The sequence below is a fragment of the Sminthopsis crassicaudata genome, chromosome 6, assembly GCF_048593235.1.
Source record: "Sminthopsis crassicaudata isolate SCR6 chromosome 6, ASM4859323v1, whole genome shotgun sequence".
Lineage (NCBI taxonomy): Eukaryota > Metazoa > Chordata > Mammalia > Dasyuromorphia > Dasyuridae > Sminthopsis > Sminthopsis crassicaudata.
In genome coordinates this window covers 107,760,527-107,782,868 of record NC_133622.1, presented here as the reverse complement: position 1 = coordinate 107,782,868, position 22,342 = coordinate 107,760,527, and the positions used below count along the sequence as shown (strand labels likewise).

General features: G+C 35.5%; 1 protein-coding gene across 3 annotated transcripts in view; it reads left to right on the top strand.

Annotated features, from left to right (window-relative positions):
• Nucleotides 1–18,354, top strand: part of FAT1 (FAT atypical cadherin 1) — a 168,711-nt gene extending 150,357 nt beyond the window's left edge. For 2 of the 3 annotated variants that reach the window (XM_074273942.1, XM_074273943.1), the window contains exons 22-27: nucleotides 274–736; nucleotides 2,694–2,847; nucleotides 3,059–3,169; nucleotides 5,803–6,437; nucleotides 7,923–8,060; nucleotides 16,884–18,354. In XM_074273942.1, coding sequence (XP_074130043.1) covers nucleotides 274–736; nucleotides 2,694–2,847; nucleotides 3,059–3,169; nucleotides 5,803–6,437; nucleotides 7,923–8,060; nucleotides 16,884–17,512 — 2,130 coding nt within the window. In that variant the 3' untranslated portion in view covers nucleotides 17,513–18,354. Of the gene's footprint in view, nucleotides 1–273; nucleotides 737–2,693; nucleotides 2,848–3,058; nucleotides 3,170–5,802; nucleotides 6,438–7,922; nucleotides 8,061–15,672; nucleotides 15,709–16,883 lie in introns of all 3 variants that reach the window. The other variant, XM_074273944.1, reaches the window with a different exon arrangement.
• The last annotated feature ends 3,988 nt before the right edge of the window (nucleotides 18,355–22,342 follow it).

Sequence of the window (22,342 nt, the reverse complement as noted above, 5' to 3'; positions counted from 1 at the left end):
ACTGTTAACAGAATACAATTATTGATTACTCTTAAAAACTGCAATTAATAATTTATATCAGAGTTTGGATTCCGAAAAGAATTGAAAGTATATTTTCCACAGACAGTTTTGTCTTCCATCCATGGCACTGAATTCAAAAATCTTTTTTCCCCATCCATAGGTAAATGTCTGACTTTTTCCTGTTGTAAGGACCTTGATAGATGGGAAAGGGAAGGGAATAGCTGGAGATTCCAAAAGAGTAACATAAACGTTAATAGCCTGCTTTCATTGCAGATTCATAATGGCAGACTTCAGTACAAATTTGACTGTGGAAGTGGTCCTGGAATCGTTTCCGTTCAAAGCATTCAAATAAATGATGGGCAGTGGCATTCTGTGTCCCTTGAAGTGAATGGGAACTATGCCCGACTTGTTCTAGATAGGGTACATACGGCGTCAGGAACAGCTCCAGGCACTCTGAAGACGCTGAACCTGGATAACCACGTGTTTTTTGGAGGCCACATTCGTCAGCAAGACTCAAGGCCTGGGAGGAGCCCTCAAATCAACAATGGTTTCCGAGGCTGTATGGACTCAATTTACTTGAATGGTCAAGAACTTCCTTTAACCAGCAAACCAAGAAGTTATGCCCACATTGAAGAATATGTGGATGTGTCCCCTGGATGTCTGTTGATGGCCATGGAAGACTGCTCTAGTAGTCCCTGTCAGAATGGAGGCATTTGTAACCCCTCACCTAGTGGAGGTAGGTTTTATTTATTTTTTTTTTTCGTTAAATTTTTACATGTAGCACACATGCACACATGCCTTTTAGCACAAATGCCTATGTTGGCTTTTGATGTGCTTATTATATTCAGCCAAATTGTAATGGATATTGTCTGTCAGTACAGTAGAAGAATCCAGCCAGCACATACATATAAATGATAGAGCGTTTGCCACTCAGATTTTATGGATCTTAGAATTCTTCCTGGCAACTGGGCCCAAGAAACAGATGCTGGACTGACTGCTGAGCATCTGTTGGCTAAGTTTCAGTCACATGCTGGGGGAAAGGCAGAAGGGATGCAGTAAAACACATGCCTTACAGTGTTGAACGCACCAAAGACATAATTGACCCTGAAATTCCAAAGCTTTAAAGGCCTGCGCCCAAGGAAAAGTTGGAACTGAGCCCACAGACTGATACTGGACTCTAGCTTTTTCTTGAAACATTGGCAAATCAGTCAAGGGAACTGTGAACTAGGGCTGCTGGACCCCCCACTACAACATGTGAACATCTGAATTTATAGCATCCCTTTTGTCACTGCTATGGCTCCCGTTAGCTAGTTACTAGATGTAGAGAATTGGGAGGAGTGGGTCATTTGGCTTCCTGGCCAATAGCCAGAACCTCAAAATAGACAGACAATGATAAAATACACCTTGTGCTCCTTTCTGCTCCTCGTGAAAAAATTAAGATTCCCCATTCTGGTGATAAGAAAGTCAGAATAATAAATTCAGATTTCATGACAGACTATTAGATGACTACACGGAGGATAAAATGTAGGTTATTATAGTTTGTAGAGATAAGATTTTCTTTTCTCTGTGAGTTAAAATTAATCAACATCATTCTGTCCTTATTTCCTTGTATAGTTTTGTGAAAAAAATTTTATTCAGTAAGTTCAGCAGTCAATCTAAGAATTGAAAGGGGGCTCAGGGTCATCTAAGAATGGACCCTCTACAACATTCCTCTTAAAGAATTCCAGCGTTAATGAATTCATTAATGACAATGAATAGAGCGCTGGACCTGAAGTCAGGAAGACCTGAGTTCAAATAGAACCTCAAATATTTACTAGGTGTCTGATCCTGGGCAAGTAACTTAGGTTGCTTCAGTTTTCTCAACGATAAAATGAGGCTGAGAACAACTCCCAAAGTTGTTCAGCACAATGTCTTGAAGGCAGTAGGCACTATATAAAAGTTTTTCCTCCCACTTCCCCTCACCATGGCAGCCCATCCCACTTAAGTATACCTCTAACTATAATGAATTCCTTATAGTCCAACAGAAAATCTACCACTCTGCAACTTCAGCCATTGTTCCAAAGTATTCTTTCTGGGGCCAAGGTGAATCGATTTTCCACATGACAGCTCTTTCTCATACTTGAAAAGAGACAGGTCACCTTTTTTTTATAACCAATCTCAATTCTTTCTATTGATTCTCATATGGTATGATCTCCTCATCATATGTACTCCATTTTGTCAATGTTCTTCCAGTTGTGGGGCAACAAATATTAAACATAACATTCCAGATTTGACTTAAGCAACCCGTAGTCCGACAGTTAAAGCCATTTCTTTATTTTGGACCCCACAGTGATAAAATAGCAGGTCCTTTGTGTATTCACAAATTCCAGAATAGTTAGATTTGAGTTAAGTAATCAGAGGATCTCAAATTTGTAGGGACTCCTGCTTAGTCCAATCAATAATGGATCCCTTTAAGAAGCGGTCATCCAGCCTCTACCTGAAAACCGTAGGGAATCCCTGACTACTCAAAGCAGCCCGTTCCACTTTTGTACAGTTCTGATGGTAAATAATTGATCGTGAATGACAATGCAAAATGGCAAAGGAAGGCTTTACCTCAGGTTGCCTTTAAAACTAATTGCACTAAAAGCTAACATATTTTTATTTATCTTGTAGCATAATTTTTCTTTTCTTTTTTTCGGGGGATCGTGTTGTAGGTTATTATTGCAAATGCAGTGCCTTGTATATGGGTACACATTGTGACATCAGTGTGAATCCATGTGCCTCCAATCCTTGCCTCTACGGGGGGACTTGTATAAGAGACAATGGTGATTTTGTCTGCCAGTGCAGAGGCCTGTACACTGGACAGAGGTATGTTGGCTTTTTTTCCCCTGGTAGTTGTAAAGCTTCAGGCATCCTTTACTATTTTTTGTCAATAACTATTGAGCTCTAAATTTCCTTCTTGATTTTTTTTTTTGTTAGTTTCAATTTTTAATTTCATCATTATAGTTTGTTTTTGTTACTTTTCTATTTTTTTAAACCCTGAAACAAATATTATTGTTGCATTTTTATGATTTCTTAGGTGTCAGCTGAGTCCATATTGTAAAGATGAGCCATGTAAAAATGGTGGGACGTGCTTTGACAGCTTGGATGGTGCTATTTGTCAATGTGAAGCTGGTTTTCATGGAGAAAGGTGAATAAAAATAGTCATGTTTTACATTTATATAGCTTCATATAATATCCTCCAGATTAACAAATATGATCCTACTGGAATCATATAATTAAAGTGTGTAATAACCTAGTCAATAATTCTATTAAATTTTATTTTTATATGAAAAAAAAATAAATTCAGCTAAGCAAATTACTAGTTTGGATAAGACTTAAAGTAAATAAATGAACAAACTAGTCAAGGACAGATCATCTTCAATATGTATAATATCTTTTAAACGAGTAAGTCATTCAAGCAGAATGAGGACTTCTTTGTAGAGCTTCCTTTTTATATGTAATAAAACTTTAGGAATAAGGACTGCATCTCCGATTTCATATGGACCTTCACTACAACTTATCTTAGAAAGTTATAAAGCATGAAACACGAAGACATGCTCACCCTAGGGACTTCCCTTTGTCCAAAAGGAAAGAGTGATTTCCTAAAGTGAATTTGTCCTGCCCCACAGATGCCCCTATTTATGGGTGGCATTTATGGATTTGCATTTACTGCAAAGACCAAAATAAAAATGGTTGCTATTCTCATGAAATTTGTATTCTATTAGGATATAAAATACACACATCAGTAGGTGTGTATATACATATACATATATATATATATATATATATTGTGTGTGTATATATTATATATATATATATATATATATATACATGTACACACATGTATATTAATATATAAATAAATATAGATATGTATAGCATTTTCAAAAGAGGAAAATGCTACAAACTGGAAGGATCAAGAACAGTTCCATGTGAGGGGTAGGGGAAAAGTTAGTGAAAAGCCTTGAGAAGTTAAGTGACTTAGCAAAGGTCTCACACTCCTTTCTGTATTAGAGGAGGACTTAACCTGAATCTTCTTGGTACTAACTCCAACTCCTTGTCTGTTGTACTATGCTGGCTTTAATAAACCTGCTTCTTCAAAAATATTATATACTTTACACTTTTCAGTCATTGAAGAGGCCTTCCACCATTGACATGATTCACCAGAGCTACAGCTGTCATGTAGCTGTATCCTTGGTTAGGACATGTCCCCTGGTTCTATAGCTTCCTAATGCTTGTAATATATACATATGTGTGTGTGTGTGTGTGTGTGTGTGTGTGTGTGTGTGTGTGTGTGTAACTTTCACCACTTTATAAAGAGATAAAAGACATTTCTTATAGGAAAAACAATTCTTCTTCATACTCTTTCTGCTTTATGTGAAAGCAGAAAGTGAAAAGGACTCAATTTTAGGTTGGTTTAAAGTATGTTCCTGAAGCTTTAGAGCAAAAAAAAAAATTGAGAGTGATTTTTAAAAAAATATTGAGATAATTTTATAAACTGTTACCTTGATTTTTTTTTCAATGTAGCTGCTCTATTGTCAAAACATTTGAAGAGCTATTTAATCCAAATATTGGAAATGTCCCAGGTATAAACATCAGGATGTGAACAGTTGGTTGGCAAACCAAGAAAGTTCTCAAGCCTTTGAGTTACAGATGATTCACTGAAATTCTTGAATCTGAGAAATGTGATCTCTATAGAAAAAATTGTTTACACAGTAACAGTTAGAGTTAGACAGGGACATAAAGATCATCTAGTCTGACACACATCCCTCTCTCCCCCATTTTATATGAAATTCAAATCCATTTGCCCCGGTTCAGACAATGATTCCAGAATTTGAACATCAAATGCAGTGTTCTTTCATTTCACCATGCAAACTGTTTTCAAAAGGTTGATTTAAAATGTTATTATCTAAACCAAAAAAAAATGGAACTGGGAATTCTTCCTAACCTTGGAATTGTCTTAACCCAGTAAAAGAATGCATTCACCTTGACTCAGGTGTTCCTATATCTTCCCATTTTTTGCATTAGTCCTCGGTTCAAGTGAAAGTGTAGGTTCATTCTGTATTATTATCTCAACATTTAAAAAAAAAATCACTCTCAATTTTTTTTTTTTTTTTTTTTTTTGCTCTAAAGCTTCAGGAACATACTTTAAACCAATCTGAAATTCAGTCCTTTTTCACTTTCTGCTTTCACATAAATATAGTTGATCATGTAGAGAGAAGTAGAGGTCATGGTGGACTGAAAGCCAGCTTCAAAGCTTAGAAAACATGGGTTCAAGAGCCATTTCTGACACAGAAACTTTGTAAGTCACTTAATCTTTCATTTACCTAGGAAACTGATGATAAATGCAAGAAGAGTTATTGATTTGAATTGATAGATAGGGGGCTTTCTCATCAGCATTCTATCAGTGCAATTAAAGCTTCTAACAAGCAAAAAAAAAAAAAACGGGCTAAATTCCCCTCTTTGTTATAACTAATGGGTAAATATGAATTATCGCTCAATTTTCATGTTTAAGGAAAAGAGAGAATTTTTCACCTTCTTTCTGCTTTACCATATTTAACAGAACATGAGAAAGGACTGAATATTTGGGTCTAAGTAATGTCTCAGTAAATTAAGAACAAATTAATAAACAGCCTTCTCAACATGCTTTCAAAAGACTAAAAAATGAAATTTTAGAAATGAATTCTTGAACAAAGGAAAAGTTTTCTGAAGTTCTACCATCGTTAAAAGGCCTCAGGTTTTTTGTCATTGGTTTTATGTTCTTGGCTTTCTTTCTGACAGGTGTCAAAGTGATATTGACGAATGTGCTATTAATCCTTGCCGGAACGGGGCTCTTTGTGAGAATACCCACGGCTCCTATCGCTGTAACTGCAGCCATGAATATCGAGGAAAACACTGTGAAGATTCACTTCCCAATAAGTACGTCTCAACTCCATGGAATATTGGATTAGCCGAAGGAATAGGAATCCTTGTGTTCTTTGTAGGTACATTCCTACTAGTGGTGATGTTTATTTTCTGCCGCAAAATGATCCATAAAAAGAAGAAGAAGCACCAAGGAGAACCTGAGGACAAACATTTGGGACCCACGACAGCTTTCTTACAAAGGCCATATTTTGATTCAAAACTCAATAAGAACATTTACTCAGATGTACCACCCCAGGTGCCTGTCCGCCCCATTTCTTACACTCCCAGCATTCCAAGTGATTCCAGAAACAACCTTGACCGAAATTCCTTCGAAGGGTCTGCCATTCCGGAACATCCTGAGTTTAGTACCTTCAATCCAGATTCTATGCATGGACACCGAAAAGCCGTGGCTGTCTGCAGCGTGGCACCCAATTTGCCTCCTCCGCCTCCTTCAAATTCTCCTTCAGACAGTGACTCAATTCAGAAACCCAACTGGGATTTCGACTATGATAGTAAGCACCTCCTCCTTCCTAAATGAAATGCTTTGAGATAAACCTTGTTTTTAAGTATGTGAAAGATCAAATCAAGCCAACAGCCCTCCCATTACCTCCTTATCTCATGACTGCATTTGCACTGGTCTTTTTTCATACTTGTAATTCCCTCTCCCCCTTGCTTCCTGGGTTGTCCTCAAGATTCAGCCCAAATAAACATTTTACAGGAAGGCTTTCCTAATCCTTCTCTGCTCATTCTCCCCTCCCTGCTCTCTCCCAGGAGAACTTTCCTTCGGAAATTACTTTCCACTTACAAGGTATATGTATAGGTGCAGTTGTTTGCCTTGTTAGATTACGAGCTCTTTGAGGAGAGACTTTTTTTATCTTTCTTCGTAGCACTTAGAATACCCAACACATAGTAAGCACTTAATATATGCTTGTTGACCATATGGCTAATAAGGAGTGAATTTTGCAAAGAGTAAGTGTCTAAAATTGGATTTGAATTCAGGTCTTCTTACTCTAGGTCCAGTTTTCTAACTTCCCTAAACACACAATAGTGTAAAAAAGGGGAATTCAGTCAGGAAAGGCTTCCAGAATCATCTGAGTCTTCTGGTGTTAAAACTTCAAAAGTCTCCATATTTCATATCAGCATTTATTTTTGGGCATGGGGGTGGGTTCTTTTTTCCTTTTCTTTTCTTTCTTTTTTTTTTAAAGAATGAAGTTCATTTCTACATTTTCTAAGTAATGCCCTACTATGGTGACTGCCTTTTGAAAATCAAAATAGATTGTGTTGTTTTAGTCAAATCAGATCAAAAGGGAAAAAACTCACAAGAAAGAAAAAACACAAGCAAACGACAACAAAAACATGAAAATACTATGCTTTGATCCACATTCAGTCTACATAGTTCTCTTTCAGTATGTGGGTAGCATTTTCCATCCCAACTCTCTAGGAATTGCTTTGAATTCCCACACAGTTGAAAAGAACCACGTCCATCACAGCTGATCATCACATAATCTTGTTACTATGGACAATGTTCTTTTGGTTCTGCTCAGTTAATTTAGCATAAGTTCATGTAAGTCTTTTCAGGCTTTTCCAAAATCCTCCTGCTCATCATTTCTTATGGAGCAATATTTCATTACATTCATATACCATAACTTATTCAGACATTCCCCAACTGTTGGGAATGCGCTCATTCGCCATTTCCAAAAGGACTGCTACAAATATTTTGCACTAACATTTTGGGTCCTTTTTTTTTTTTTTAAATGATCTCTTTAGGATATTGATATACAGATACTACATCAAAGGGTAATAGCACAGGATTCTAGCACAACAAGTAGCACCTAACCTTCCCTCCGTGGAGGAAGCTCCCCGCCAGAGGTTCAAACTTCCAGGGACTGTGTTTTAAAAAATCTTCCCTATTCCCTGTCAAGAATATTGTCATTTGGAGGTTGTTCACTTGAAGTCATTATTGATCACCCATTGTTTGCCTGTATTTTTCCATATAGGTAAAGTGGTAGAACTTGAACCCTGTATTTCAAAGAAGCCGCTAGAGGAAAAAGTGTCACATCCTTACAGTGCTCGGGAAAGTCTGTCGGAAGTCCAGTCTCTCAGTTCTTTCCAGTCAGAATCATGTGATGATAATGGTATGTTAGAAGAACATTTTCCTATTGTGATAGCTGCCGACGTTTCTATTCTTTCCTTTTATATTATAAAATATTATGCATATTTAAATTGGATGACCTTTCTTAAGTCCTTAAGGTCTTATTTAAACCAAGTGTGTCTATTTTTGTTAGTTACAAGCAAATATATAAATCATTTACATTCAACAGGCAATTGAACTTTACTAAGTAAGTTTAAGTTAATACTGTTTTTCCCATTCCCCATAATCCAAAGCTCAGTATTGAGTTATTAGTGTGATAGAAAACTTTATCTAAAAGACAAATGTCAGATTTGTTATTTTAGTTCATTTCAACAAACATTTGTTTAAATGACCTTTATAAAGATTTGTGTTTGAGAAAAGCCATGAGCATTTTCTAAACATGTTCAGTTTAATTGTTTTTAGGGAAATTCCCCACCCAGAAAAGTAACAAATCACCCATGCCTTCCAATGATGAACGATTCTTATCTATACCCTTCTATAAATTCTGATAGGTAAAGGAGCCATTCAGGGAGCTGGGGAGCCATTCAGGGAGCTGGAGACCTTTAGGCTCTTCTGGAGAGAGATGGACACTGTCCACCTTCAGTGTGTCTAATATATATGAACTAATATAAACTATGGACTTCATTCAGCTACATATCATTTGGACAATATGCATTCTTCACTCACTTGGTTTTTCCTTTGTAGATATACAAGGTCAAGTTCCTTTGAATAGCTATGAACTTCATTGAGGGAATACTGTAGTGATATAAAGCTTGATACAATTCATATAATATAACAGAACCTCTCTATCCATAGAAAATGTCTTTTCCTTTTAGATTTGTCTCCAGATAACATACATAGTAGTGTTGAATACCTTTGGTTAATATGGGTATCTCTAGTTTTCTTAATATTGATACCCTATGGATTGTTGAATAAAATTATCTCTGGTTACATTAATCTTGTGTGCTTTTACCATATATAAAGATTTTTCTATTTGACATTAGCAACTAAGGCATTTTGTTGGCAGGTCTCCTTTTTAGAGTAGAGAGAAAATTCTAACACATTGACTTTTCTAGAATTATAAGATTTTTGTCTGTTTCCTTATTCGGAATGGAATTTAAGAAACTGCTTCTATGTTCCTTTAGATTTGTAATGAAGGAAGTTCATGAGAACTTCAAGGTAGAAGATGAAGAGGCTTACCTGGTTTTCAACCACTATGAATAGCATTCATTTCATGGCCAACCATACTTTTTTGAAATAGAAAAAAATACTAATATACTCAAAAATAGAGTAAAATAATTTTTACTATCCAAAATTAACTTTTTAAAGGTTTATTTTTAGTTTTTAGGCCTTACAAAATATTTGACATTTATTTATTTATTTTATTTATTTATTTTTTTGATAAGTCCATGATATAGTATCTGGTATGAAGGAGCCTAAAATTTGGACTTTAAAAGAATTGAACTCGTTTAAATTCTGAATATTCCACTTATTCTTGAGCAAATCACTTGAACTCTATATACCTGAGTTTTTTCATCTGTAAGTGATTATATCCCTGAGGTATCTGTAAGATACACCTACCTATAAAAATATAAAAGCCATACACATCTTTTCTTGCTCTATCTTTTTTATTCATAAAGGATCCTAAGTAGTGGAGGCCTTCTTCTGATTCTTTCATTGTTTCAAAGTGGTCAATGTAAACGGTTCTTATTCATTTCTTTACTCTCTTCAAGATGGCTGTTCTTTCTTTTCCAATCATGTTCTCCATGGTGCTTTGGATGCTACTCTTCATATGTGTTATCCCTGGTAATATATCTCAGTCTTCAAGTGTTTTGAAATAAAAAGTTTTTAGAAAAAATATATATTTCAGTTCTTCTTTTAACATAATTTGTTGATATGAAAAAAGAAGTAATTGTTTATTAGTTCTAGTTCCAGAATAATGTGGATCTGCAAAATCCACTATCGTATTAACAATTGTTACATCTCAAATGTGGTACAGAAAGAATCACTTTTTATTATACTCAAGGATAAAAGTCAAATCGCTTTTTTTTTATACTAGTTCAAATAATTAGTGTCACTATATAATGATTTCATTAAATATTCTTTCCTTAATATCTTTGGTTCTAATGACCAGAATTGATTTTTTTTCCCTTTTTCTTTCTACACTACCTAATTACTGTCTAATCTTCCCCACTTAGAGAACTACTTTAATGTGATGCCAGACAAAAGGACTAAAACTTAATTGAAAAATCATTCCTGTTCCCCATATCTGTTAGTGGCCCTCCAGAAATTACTTTGCCATTCTGTATATATTTATATTCTCACTTATTTGTACTCTACCCCACCTCCTTGAGGGTAGAAGTTATTTCTTTTGTATTCTGGCCTACTACTCGTTACAAATAAGCACTTAGGTTTCTTAATTGACTTTTAATTTGCTAGTTTGCCAATTGATTAATTATCACATCAGGTTATAAAATAAAAGTCTGATCTGTAGGGTCATCAATTACAAGACATTGAATATCTACACTTCATATACACATCAATCACCTGAGAGGCAATCTGTCTTTTAAGGTAATTCCTAAAGTGACTGCCCATTGTCACATCACTGAGGTATGTCAGAGGAAGGATTTGAATCCAGAACTTACTCCAAATCAGCATTCCATCACATTTTTAAGAGAAGATACTTAATGTATATTAATTGTCAAAAAGTGCATTTGTGGCACAAGTATTGCCCAGATGCAACTTTAAATTGTCTTTATTTTGAAGAATCTGACAAGAGATTCCCAGAAATGTTTAACCAGTTTGATGATCTTGGCCTTGAATACCATGACACCTGACTTTTGGTTGTCCCTTCCTCTTTCATATTCTCACAAAAAGAAAATCGGGCAGTTGAGTCATGGAGGATGCAGAGTCACCCTCAAAGCACTCTTACCTTTTTTCTATGCAGAGCCTTCCCAAAATCAGCACATGAAAGCTGAGAGAAACAGAGATTCTTTGCTTTGTGCTCATGTTACAAAGCCAAGTCTCCATGTACAAGAGAGGGAAGGCCAGTAAGAGAAAACCGAGTGAAACTTCTTCATAATATTAGGAAGTAACAGCACAAAGATCTGTTGCTGCCATATGTATCTCTTCTTTTGTTCCCTTATGTTACAGGATTCCTTTGCAATTTTGACTGATCTTATTTCTCTTATCTCCTCCTCACTTATCTTCCAGATGTAGGTAGCCTGCAAGTTCTGATACTTTCTTCCCATCTGAGTGAACATGATTAAAAATGATTTCTCCCTCCCTGATTTCTCCTAAGGAGTTCTCATTTCTTGTTTCTAGCAGCTATTAAACATCTCTATCTGAATATCATGACAACACCTCAAAATCTTGTTTGAAACTGATCTCATTATCTATTTTACTCCCCCATTACCCCAAAAAGTCCCTCTCTGAGCCTGCTGAATTTTTCACTCTATTTTGGATGTTCCCTCTCCTTTACCTCTAATCCCAAATGAAATCAGTATCCAGATTCTTTTAAATTGTAAATCTACAATTTAGTAGATTCTTTTGATTCTATCTCACATTACCAACTTCTTCAGCATTTTCTATCTTCTGAATAATTCTACTAGTCTTCTCACTTGACTCCTGAACTGTCCTTCATACTACCGTTTTCCATATTTCATGCCTGCGTGTGACATTTTCTATTTTTCCATTTGTCAAGAAAATTTTTTTTTTCTTTCAAAGCCCAGGTCAGATACCACCTCCCCATACTTCCACAAAAGAAATAGTTCTCCCTAAACACTCACGCTTCTTTGCACTCTCCAATTCTCCTTAATATTGAAGTAATTTTTGTGCGTACGTTATTTAACTGCACACCTTTCTGATCAAGAACTTTGTTTTCATTATCTTAGCATTCCTTCCATCTAAGAGAATACTTTGCAAGCGGTAGATGATTAACAAATATTTGTTGAATTGAATTAAAAACTAAGTTGCCTCTTAAAACTTGCCATGCTTAGCTCTTGAGACATTTAAGTTAAGAAAAAACTCAACCATATTCTTATGCTGACTTTTAACTTTTAAGAAATTGGACTTCTGTGTGATTGTTCAGCTAAAACAGTGGAAAGTTTTAGATTTGTTATTGTTGTACTTAATACTCAAAAATAAAGTTCACTTTACCAGGAAATAATTGGTGGGGAAAGTCTCAGATATATAGATGATGCAGTTTATAGAAGAAAAAAAAATTAACCATGCTAGGAAGTTTATGCTTTAATGGCAATTAACAGTGACTGCAATATTAGAACCCCCCCTTATAGTCATGTTTGTTCTTCCTGTTATATTTTCATACACCTACTAACACTAGTTTTTCCTAACTTTTTCATCCTTTACAAGCTTCCTTGGTGACGGTAATACACCTTGTCAATGCTGTTGTTGATGTTGACATGGTGGATAAAGAAGGTATCTATCAGTACACGTTCACACATAGATGCTTCGCTTTTCATTGTTTACACTGGCTTCATAGGTACAGTGGCTTAATGATTTGCTTTATGTTAATGAAGTCGTCCTCAAAACGTGTCTCGTGAAATCTTTTTGTGTCTATTATATGTATCAAGAGGAGTCAAGAAGTATGTTTTTAGAAGACTTTATTTCAGAAAGATTAAAAAATGTATTTTAATAGCTATGAATACATTAATACTAGACTGTCAGGAAGCTTCGCTTAAAATTTTATTCTACAGTTGATTTATTCTGTCTTGTTTTCTCTTGATATTCTCATCTGTGAGATAAGGCTATTGGTATAGATAAGTTCTAAGAACTAGGCCAGGCCAATATAAACGCTTCCTATTCAGACACAACACAAAGGGTAATGCACACATTGTTGATCCATAGGACCTCTTATTGCCTCCTCTTTTTGCATATATGTATTTTTTGATGTTTGTGAGATGTGCTATTCCACGTGTAGTATTACTTCATTGTTTCTTTGATTATTCAAGTGAAAAGGGCACTTGTTTTTTAAATAGGATGGTACAGCCTCTCTAATTCAAGAGTGTTCAAAACAAAAATGAAATTAGCTCATGTTCTGTGGGATATGTTTGTTGGGTGTATTTACTTACAAGCTCCAAAATAGGAATAAATCATTCCACTTTCCTCCCAAATGGTGGCTGAGACCTCCTCTGGCTTATTTAGTTCCAAGAGTCTTGAGCATCAGAGAATAAGTTCTAAGACTTATGTTAAAGATTTATCCATGAAAATGAGCTTACACATTGGTTAAAAATTGAAAGGAAAAGATAGTCTCTAAAAGACTAGTTTGAATGATTAGGATAGGATGGGACTAATCTTATAATTTCATAAATATGAGGAAACCCCTATGAATGCACACCTGTACCTGCTCTGTAGTTTAGTTACCTGGTGGAGAGGTGGAGGTGGGGGAAAGAGTGCAATCAAGAGATTTAGAGGTTTGCTGGGGTAACATTAAGTGTAGTTAGGCTTTGAATTCGGTCTTATTAATTCTAATTCCAGTTCCCTATCTACCACACCAGGGATTCTCAGTCCAAAACAGAGGGTTCAGGGTAGCGAAGCCATCCTACTGTCTTCCCAAATGGTAGCTGAGATCTCCTCTGGCTTATTTTAGGTCCAAGAGTCTTAGGTATCAGAGAGCAATTTCAAAATAATATTAAGCTGTTTTAATTTCTAACATAATAAATATCAGTATATAGTATCTACATAAACAAAAGCCCTTTGGGACCTGGTCATCAGTCCGTTTTAGGAAGGTAAATGAGTTGCAGAATCAAAATCTGTGAGAATAGTTATATTCACCATCCTACCTGTCCAGTGTTAAATTGACAGCCCTTAAACTGAGGCAGAGCAGCATACTCTATTCACTTAATGGTGGCAGCAGTTTGTCATAAAATTTACTCTACAGAGCCTGTTAACTTAGAATTTTGTATGCTGGACTTTTTAAGATAGTATTGAATTATAGTTTAATGCCAAATTAGGTTGTCAGAAAAAGGTCAGCGTTATTAAAGCCAGAGTTACTAATTGTAATTCCTCACCCAATCAGTAAACAGTTATTAAATGCCTACTGTGTGCCAGGCACTATGTTAAACACTGCACTAAAGACATCTTGAAGGTATTGTCCTCTCAGTCCTGAAAGTGTACCAGATTAAGAAAAGCATCATGCACATTTTTGTGTATCAGTTGCCTCCCAGTCAGCTGATTCAGATTTGGTTAGTGACTGTCTGAACCTTTTGATAAATACTGTGAATAATGGGTGGCACTTGGAGTAGGGCAAATATTGCTATTTGCATATTGCAAATCAGAAAGCTGAGGCTCAGCAACTTGACTAAAGTCAGGCAGTTTCAAAAATAGCATTCAGAGACAGAATTTGAATTCAGATCCTCCTGGGTATAAATTGTGCTCCATCTATTTACTACATGTTGCATTTCTCTGTAAATGGATATGTCACATACCCTATATCAGCATGGGTTAGAGAAGCAAAACTGAAGTTTTGAAAACTAGGATTTCATTTTGGGTATTTCCTTAAAATTTAAGGATTTGTGTGTATCTTCTTAGTAACAGAATGATAGGATCATCTATTTAGACGGTAGAGGCCTTAAAGTCAAAAGTCCTGATTTTAGTACATGGGAAAACTGACAGTCAATAAAAAGGCAGTTTTCAACTTAAAATGAGCAAAATCTATATGATCATTAGAGCTTTCCAGAAGTGGGATTATTAGACAGTGGTGATTTCTGTCCCTGGAGATCTTCTAGTAGTATCTTTTAACAAGAATGTGATAGCAGGAATCCTAAGAAGCTATGGGCTGAATATATACATGACCACTGAGGTTGCCTCCAGTCCTTAGATTATGTTTGCTGAGATGCCCCAGACTTAACTAACAGCCATGTTGTATGTTCCCTCTGTTATATTGCTCAAAGGATGTATGTAATTACAGGTTGGAGGAAAGAAAATAAGCTGTTAAGATTATTTCCTTAGAAATTGGTTAAAAATGTTAAAGCCAGTCAAATCATATTACATTCCTACATCCCATCTGCAGTGAGCAAGATTTCAAAAGAAATTACGGTTGGAGTTGGACACAGGTGCCTTAAGAATTGTTTAATGCTCTGGAAATAACATTTGTGGTTTTTCATCATCTTGAACTGGAGGGTGAATGTGGGAGGGAACGAGCTGTGGATTATTATGCATGACCTAAAAGAATAGAGTTTTAATACCTTGCTAATTGTCGTTATCCTATGGGCATTTAGAACTAATAATTCATATCTATTTTGTTTTCAGTACTATAACTGTATGATTTTAATTGTGTAGGATTAGATTTTTGCTCGTTTTCTTCCAAGGGCAGATTTCAAATCATAAGAAAAGCAAAATAACTTATTTAAGGAGAATGTTACATTGCGCAGTAATTGTTCTCCTCACTCCTCCCAGCATACTTCATTTTGGTTGTAATAACCCTTCCTTTCAGTAGGGATCACTAGAATCTAGTGAAGGGTCATGAAAGAACCCAATTTCCTATTGATGCTACAGAACATCACTGTATTGTTACTGTTTCTTTAATTTCTTAAACATTTTCTGTTTGATTCCTAATTGTAAATATTTTCTTCTCTTTTTTACTTTGCTGTCTAAAGAATCTTTCGCTGCACCTGATCTCACCAAATCAAAAGGTGACTTATGCATGCGGTTGTTCATTGGTATTCTACTTTAAAAAGTCTCTTATGTAATGGTTTGACTTAATACTGATTTTCTTTCACTTATTTAATGTTGTTTCCTGCATTAAGGAGATACAACATTCATTAAGTATACAGCATTTACTTCATATTTTTTTCTAAATAAAGATGAAAAGAAGACAGTTTCTGCCCTCAAAGAGTTTACAGTCTAACAGTGAGCCTACCTACAAGTATAGTCTTAGTGCAGTTTAAATCTGTATAATAGAAGGTAGGATTATAATAGGGCAAAGGAGAAGCCCAGATTTTGAATCATCCTGTGATTCCAGATGTAATAGGAACTCCTCTGTTCCAGAGTTGTCTGGAAGCCTTGAAAAGTACACAAGAAAAGGTTTGCCCAGAGCCAATCTTTGTGTGTGATAGAATTTGAAACCACCTCTTCCTAATCGTCAGGATGGATTCAAAAGATCCTAGCAAAGTTTGAGGACGTAAGAGAGCCCTGGTAGAAGAGAGGACTAGTTTTATGGAGAAAATCTTTAAAAAGTAGAATCTTAAAAGACAGAAATGAGAACAGAATGAATTTTTTTCCCATCCTACATAAAGCCTGGTTTGCTTGCATGTACAAAAATGCCATTATTCAATATATTACACATTTTGGATTTCCCTCTCTTTAATATCTAGCCTTTTTAAACTTGACGAAGTTTGTAAGTGTGTATTTAAGCTGCTTATATCATGAATATGCTCAGTATCATATCAAATATTTCTTAAGATTAAATAAGTCCAAAACTAAACTCAGATGTATTTCACCAAAAGTTGTTCTAGTCATTAAGACATAGTTTGTAGAAGCATGTTGGGTTGGTTTTTCTTTGTTTGCTTCTGAATATTATCCACAATTTAATTTTTAGCACATTGCTTACATTAAAATTGTTTGCTTGGCTGTTGTGCATTGCCATGAAAATCTAACTTTCAGAAACTATAGCTGGTGCCTACTAAGCTTTTGGACCATCAACATTTGTATATGGGTAAGGACCCTGAGGAATTCAGTTGAGTTGAACAAATTAATCTGAAAATAAAGCATGTCTTAATTCTACACTGTCTACTTTTCTTCAGAGTGTTTATGTGAAAGAAATGCTAAAACATTTAATTCCATTTTGTACCATTTTCCCTCATTTTAGGGTATCACTGGGACACTTCTGATTGGATGCCAAATGTTCCATTGCCGGATATTCAGGAGTTTCCCAATTATGAGGTCATTGATGAGCAAACCCCCCTCTATACAGATCCAAGTGCAATCGATACAGACTATTACCCAGGAGGTTATGATATTGAAAGTGATTTCCCGCCTCCCCCAGAAGATTTCCCTGCACCTGATGAACTACCACCATTGCCGCCAGAATTCAGCGATCAGTTTGAATCAATACAACCCCCTAAAGACATGCCTGCTACAGTGCGTAGCTTGGGCTCTTCCACAAAAAGCCGGCAGAGGTTCAACTTCAACCAGTTTCTGCCCAATTTTTATCCCGTAGATATGTCTGAACCTCAAAAGACAGTGAATGGAGAGAGCAGTAGTTGTAGAGAACCCTTTGCCCCTTACCCTTCGGGGTATAACAGAGACTTTGAAGCACCCACTGTAGACAACATGTCCATGTCTGTGTACGCTTCGACGGCTTCGTGCTCCGATGTGTCAGCGTGCTGCGAGATGGAGTCGGAGGTCATGATGAGTGACTATGAGAGTGGAGAGGATGGCCACTTCGAAGATGTGACCATTCCTCCATTGGATACGCAGCAGCACACGGAAGTCTGACACTCAAATTCTGGAGGAAAAAAAAAGTGCCTGGACTTTCAAGAACTTAATTCTAGACCGCTATCCCGAAGATCTTAATTTTCTTTGCAGCAGCGCTTGAATGCTTTGTTTTCTATGAGCTAAAACTGGCATGGCTGCCCTGGATCATGCAGCTCATTTCCACATGTTACCTGGGTTTCATTTCCTGACCTACTGTGTGTGATTGGATGAACTTAAGATTTACATTGGCTGTGCCATTCATAAATGTGTTTTTTTTTATTTACTTTTTCTATGTTAAAGTAATAAAAGCAAAAATCAGCCAGACCTCATCACCATTTTAGCATGATTCATCTAGATTTCATTACATTAACTTTTTTCTTATTTTTTTTGTAAATGTATGTACAGATTTGTTTTTAATAATTTTTATTAGATTTTGTAGATATTTTGTCAGTTCATTTTCCATTGAATCGTAATGGTGTTGTTCTGTCATTGCCCAGATTTTGATTATTGGGCTTTTGCTATATGTCCATTTCCACTGTGGTACGTACAAGTCTTCATGAAAACATTTCACTATATTCTTGCAATACTAGCTGTATATAGGATGAAGGGAACCTAGTACTTTCTAGGTCAGACACGGTACATGGAGATGTCTTAAATGGGTTGCTTTATTTTAGAATTAAACACATTTTTCCCTTATTGGAAAGTGTAATGGGGACCCTCTGCATACCTGTTTAGAACCAAAACCACCACGACACAGTTTTTATAGTGTCTGTATATTTGTGATGCAATGGTCTTGTAAAGGTTTTTACTGAAAACTACCATTAGCCAGTCTTTCTTACTGACAATAAATTATTAATAAAATACTTTAGCTTTATTGCTTATTTTCTCCGTCCTTTTCTCCTTTTCAAGTTTTAATAGTTGATTTCTTTTCATATGGACAATTTTGTTTTTAGTTTTGTCCCCTCCCCCCCTTCCCCAAAAAGAGTTTTTCCTCAATTTCCCAAATCCCAATTACAGGGATGGCCAGCAGATGGCAACGTGTGGCTACCTGATAGCATCCCTAGTACTAGCACAATGATGTAGGCTACTCAGTAATGTCCCATTGCCCCGGCTATTATTGATGCTTGCCCTTTGTTCTTAAAGGGGAACGTGACATCAGCAGGGTGATGTCTTGACTTGTAAGTAAATTGGATTGAAGTGAGGGAGAGCTGTGCAAAGTCACCAACCTCACTCTCTCCTCCAGAACCATGAGTTCAGTAGCAAGACATGTTAGGATGACTAGAGATGGCCTCAGAAGCTTGGAAATAAGGTAGAAGAAAACGTCTTCACTTAGGTTTTTATTCTCATGATTAAATATTTCCTGACTATAGCCAAAATGTATCTCTATCTTAAATACATTTCCTGAATAAAACATCTATAAATATCTCACTATTTCCAGGATAGAGCATTGGGTTTGAAATTTCAACATCTGTCCGTGACATAAATGTTTGATCCTGGGCAAGATACTTAATTTTGAGATGCAACTAGTTTTAGAAATCTTTAATCTGAATCAGTGAAGAAAATTTAGAACCCACAAAACTCCTAAGCAGATGAAATCAGCTTTCTGATATATATGCTCATGTGTGTAAGGCATTCTGCTAGATGCTAAACAGACGTGAACAGTGTCCTACAAAAGCCTTTCCACCTTGGTAAATTTTGTTTGAAGTCTCTAGGTATGACCTCCAAGAACCCCTCCACACCATAACATTAGTGACCCTACCAATATTACATGGTATCTTATGGTCTAGGTTGAGATCTGCCACTGACAAAAAATATCAACTGTACTACCTAATATTGGAAACTTTATAATATAGAATTAGGGAGGTTTGCTATACAATCCATCTTTTTTTAAAGCTACAGAGAACAAGAGGTCTTGATCACGTATCCAACTCTACATCTTGTCATGCTTTATGAAAGTTGGGCTGACCTTTGCATTCTCTTCTAGTTTTGTCTTACCTAGTTAACTGTCCAACTAAAACATCTTCAAAAGGTTCAAACATGCTCTGACTTTTCCAGGGTTTTTTAAATGTCACTTCAGCTAGGTGCTGTTGCCTTTCACGAAAGGTAAGAGAATTCATTTGCTCTTTGCGATTTTCTGGGATGTTTGTATTTGAGGACCATTTCTTGTTATTGGAGACATGAATTTCCTGCTACTTCACAAAAGGGTGGCTCCTTTAAGAGGAGAGAGATTTATATATTGGATGCCCATTACAGAATATGTGTCAGCCAAGGAGCAATTGAACTTTTCAATCCCTATTTTAGTCTTGCTCTGTTTATTTTATATTTTCACAAGTCCATTTCTAATTTTTTTTTCTGTCAAGTAAGAATAAATCTAATTTTGGTAATAAAAACTAAATATGAGGAGGTGTGCCACAGGAAAATAGAGTTATCATTTCTGTGCTAGGAAAAATAAAATGTAAATGGTCAGCTTTTCCCCTGACATATTTGAAAGTTATATGAACTCTTTCCATTCATTTTCATATGATGAACCAGAAACAACAAACAAAGCACCTTACTGGTTTTGGTCAGTGAGTTTTCTCTGTAAGACTCAGTAGTAGCTGCAGAATGGTGCAATTTTATTCTGCATTGATTCTATTTCTCAAAAATCACTATAAAATTGAGAATACTTTTGAGTCCCGTGGCACAATGGACAGACATAAGACAAATCTAAGTTTAAATTTTTCCTCAGACACACCCTAGGCATGTCTAACCTCTCTGTGAGTCAATTTCCTCATCTTAAAAATGGGGATAATTATAGCATCTATTCCCCCAGAGTTATTGTAAAAATCAAATAGGTTAATATTTGTAAAACACTTTGCAAACTTAAAGCACTGTATGAATATTAGCTATTATTGTTTCTCCTGCATCATACTAAAAGAAAACACCTTTTCAAAACATTTTGTAAGAATGTCCTGGCAAATTATAGAAAATGTAAAAGGAGGGGCCAAGAGATCTATTTATCATTTTCAAATATAAGTAGAGAAAAATAGATGTGAAGTGGGTGACTAGAGGTTCATTCAAGACTTTGAGAAATTGAGTTTTGTCTTGATAATTAAAAACATAAACATCTATATAGAATGTTTTGACTTGCAAATAAATTGGATTTAAGTGAGAGAGTACTGTGCAAAGTCCCATACATAGGAGAATTTATAGTAAGATATAAAGTCAAAAAAAGGTGAGCAGAGTATTGGACTGAGATGAATAAAAAGGGTAATGAAAGGGGTTGAAGGACAGAAGGAATTGCCTCAGTTAAAATGAACTACAGCTACAGAGAGATGATTATAGACTAAACAAAAGAAAAATTTAAGAAAGACAAATTTGGGGAAAAAACTAAAATCAGATTTGGTGAACAACACAAAACTCAAATTACCTATTATCAATTTAAAAAAAGAAAATTGTTTTTTAATATTAAGATTCCAAACTATTTAAATGAAGTAGATTGTAAAGAGAAAAGAGATGAATAAATTAAAAACAAAACCAAACAATGCCAATGCCCTTTGTAGAAGAAAAATGTTGAAAGATAAAGATGTATAGATAAAATATACGGATAGAAATTATTGTATTTCAGCTAAATGGAGAGGTAGCAAGACAAAATTGAACACAAGAAGTAAAGGAAAGGCTTATATAAAATGGATTTAATGGCTTTTTATGTCTCTGCCATTTCTAAAGACCCTATGAATCCAAAGAAAAAATAATTGGCAGGCATAATCACATACAAGGGAACTATTGAGGAAAAAAAGGGAAAATACGTTATGTTTAAAGGCATATTCATGAAACATGCTCATATGAATCAATGTAAACATTCCCTTCAGTGATTTAGATTGCACTTCATCCATGTTTGCCTATGTTGGCTGACATACATGGGAATCACACCAAGACAGGGTGTAATAATCATAAGCTCTCTTATCATCTTAAGGATTCCAATAGAGCGTGTAGTCAATTCATCAACTATTTCTTGTGCTCAATATGTGACTGCCTCATCTGTTTTCATTACACATGTTGAATGTGGAATAGATAATAAGGAAAGAATATACTAAAGAAAGGTCTTGAGAGGTTCTTTGGTTCTAATCATTCAAATAGCTTCATATCAAATTGTCACCTTCCACAAATTTTCATCTTATTCACAAGGACTTTCTGAGACTTTTTTATTGGCCAAGTAATATAGTGAGTAAAAGACTGGACCTGGAGTTAGAAAAACCTGAGTTTAAATCCTAGCGGTGGGACACTGGACAAATCATTGACTTTCTATCTGTTTCATTATATTGTAAAATGGGAATAATAATGCCATCTACCTCCCTGGATTGCTGTAAGGATAAAATAAATTGATATTTGTAAAGTGCTTTGCAAGCCTTAAAAAATTACTTGAATGTTAACAGATATTATTATTTTTTATTATCTGTTTTGCTGGATCCTCATTATTCCTATGACATTTTCCTGATCTACCAACATAATATAACTCCTCTGTTTGACATTTAAACTCCTTCACATTATGGCTCCATTTTATTTTAGACATTCTCCTTCACTGTATATTTTTTACTAAACTCTTGCCTGGTTCTCTTCAAGGCTTAAGACACATAATTCATACCACAAAAGACCTTTCCTGATGCCCCCAAATTACTTTGCATTTAAATTGTGAATATTTTGGTTTTTCTATTTGTGTACACGTGGTATTCCTCCAGTAAGATATAAGCTCTTTGAGTATAGGGAGCTTTTTGTTTTTGTCTCTATATCTCCATGCCTATCATAGTACCTGGAACATATACTTAACAAAATAGAAAGCTCAGCATTTAAGAATATTTTGAGGCATGAAAT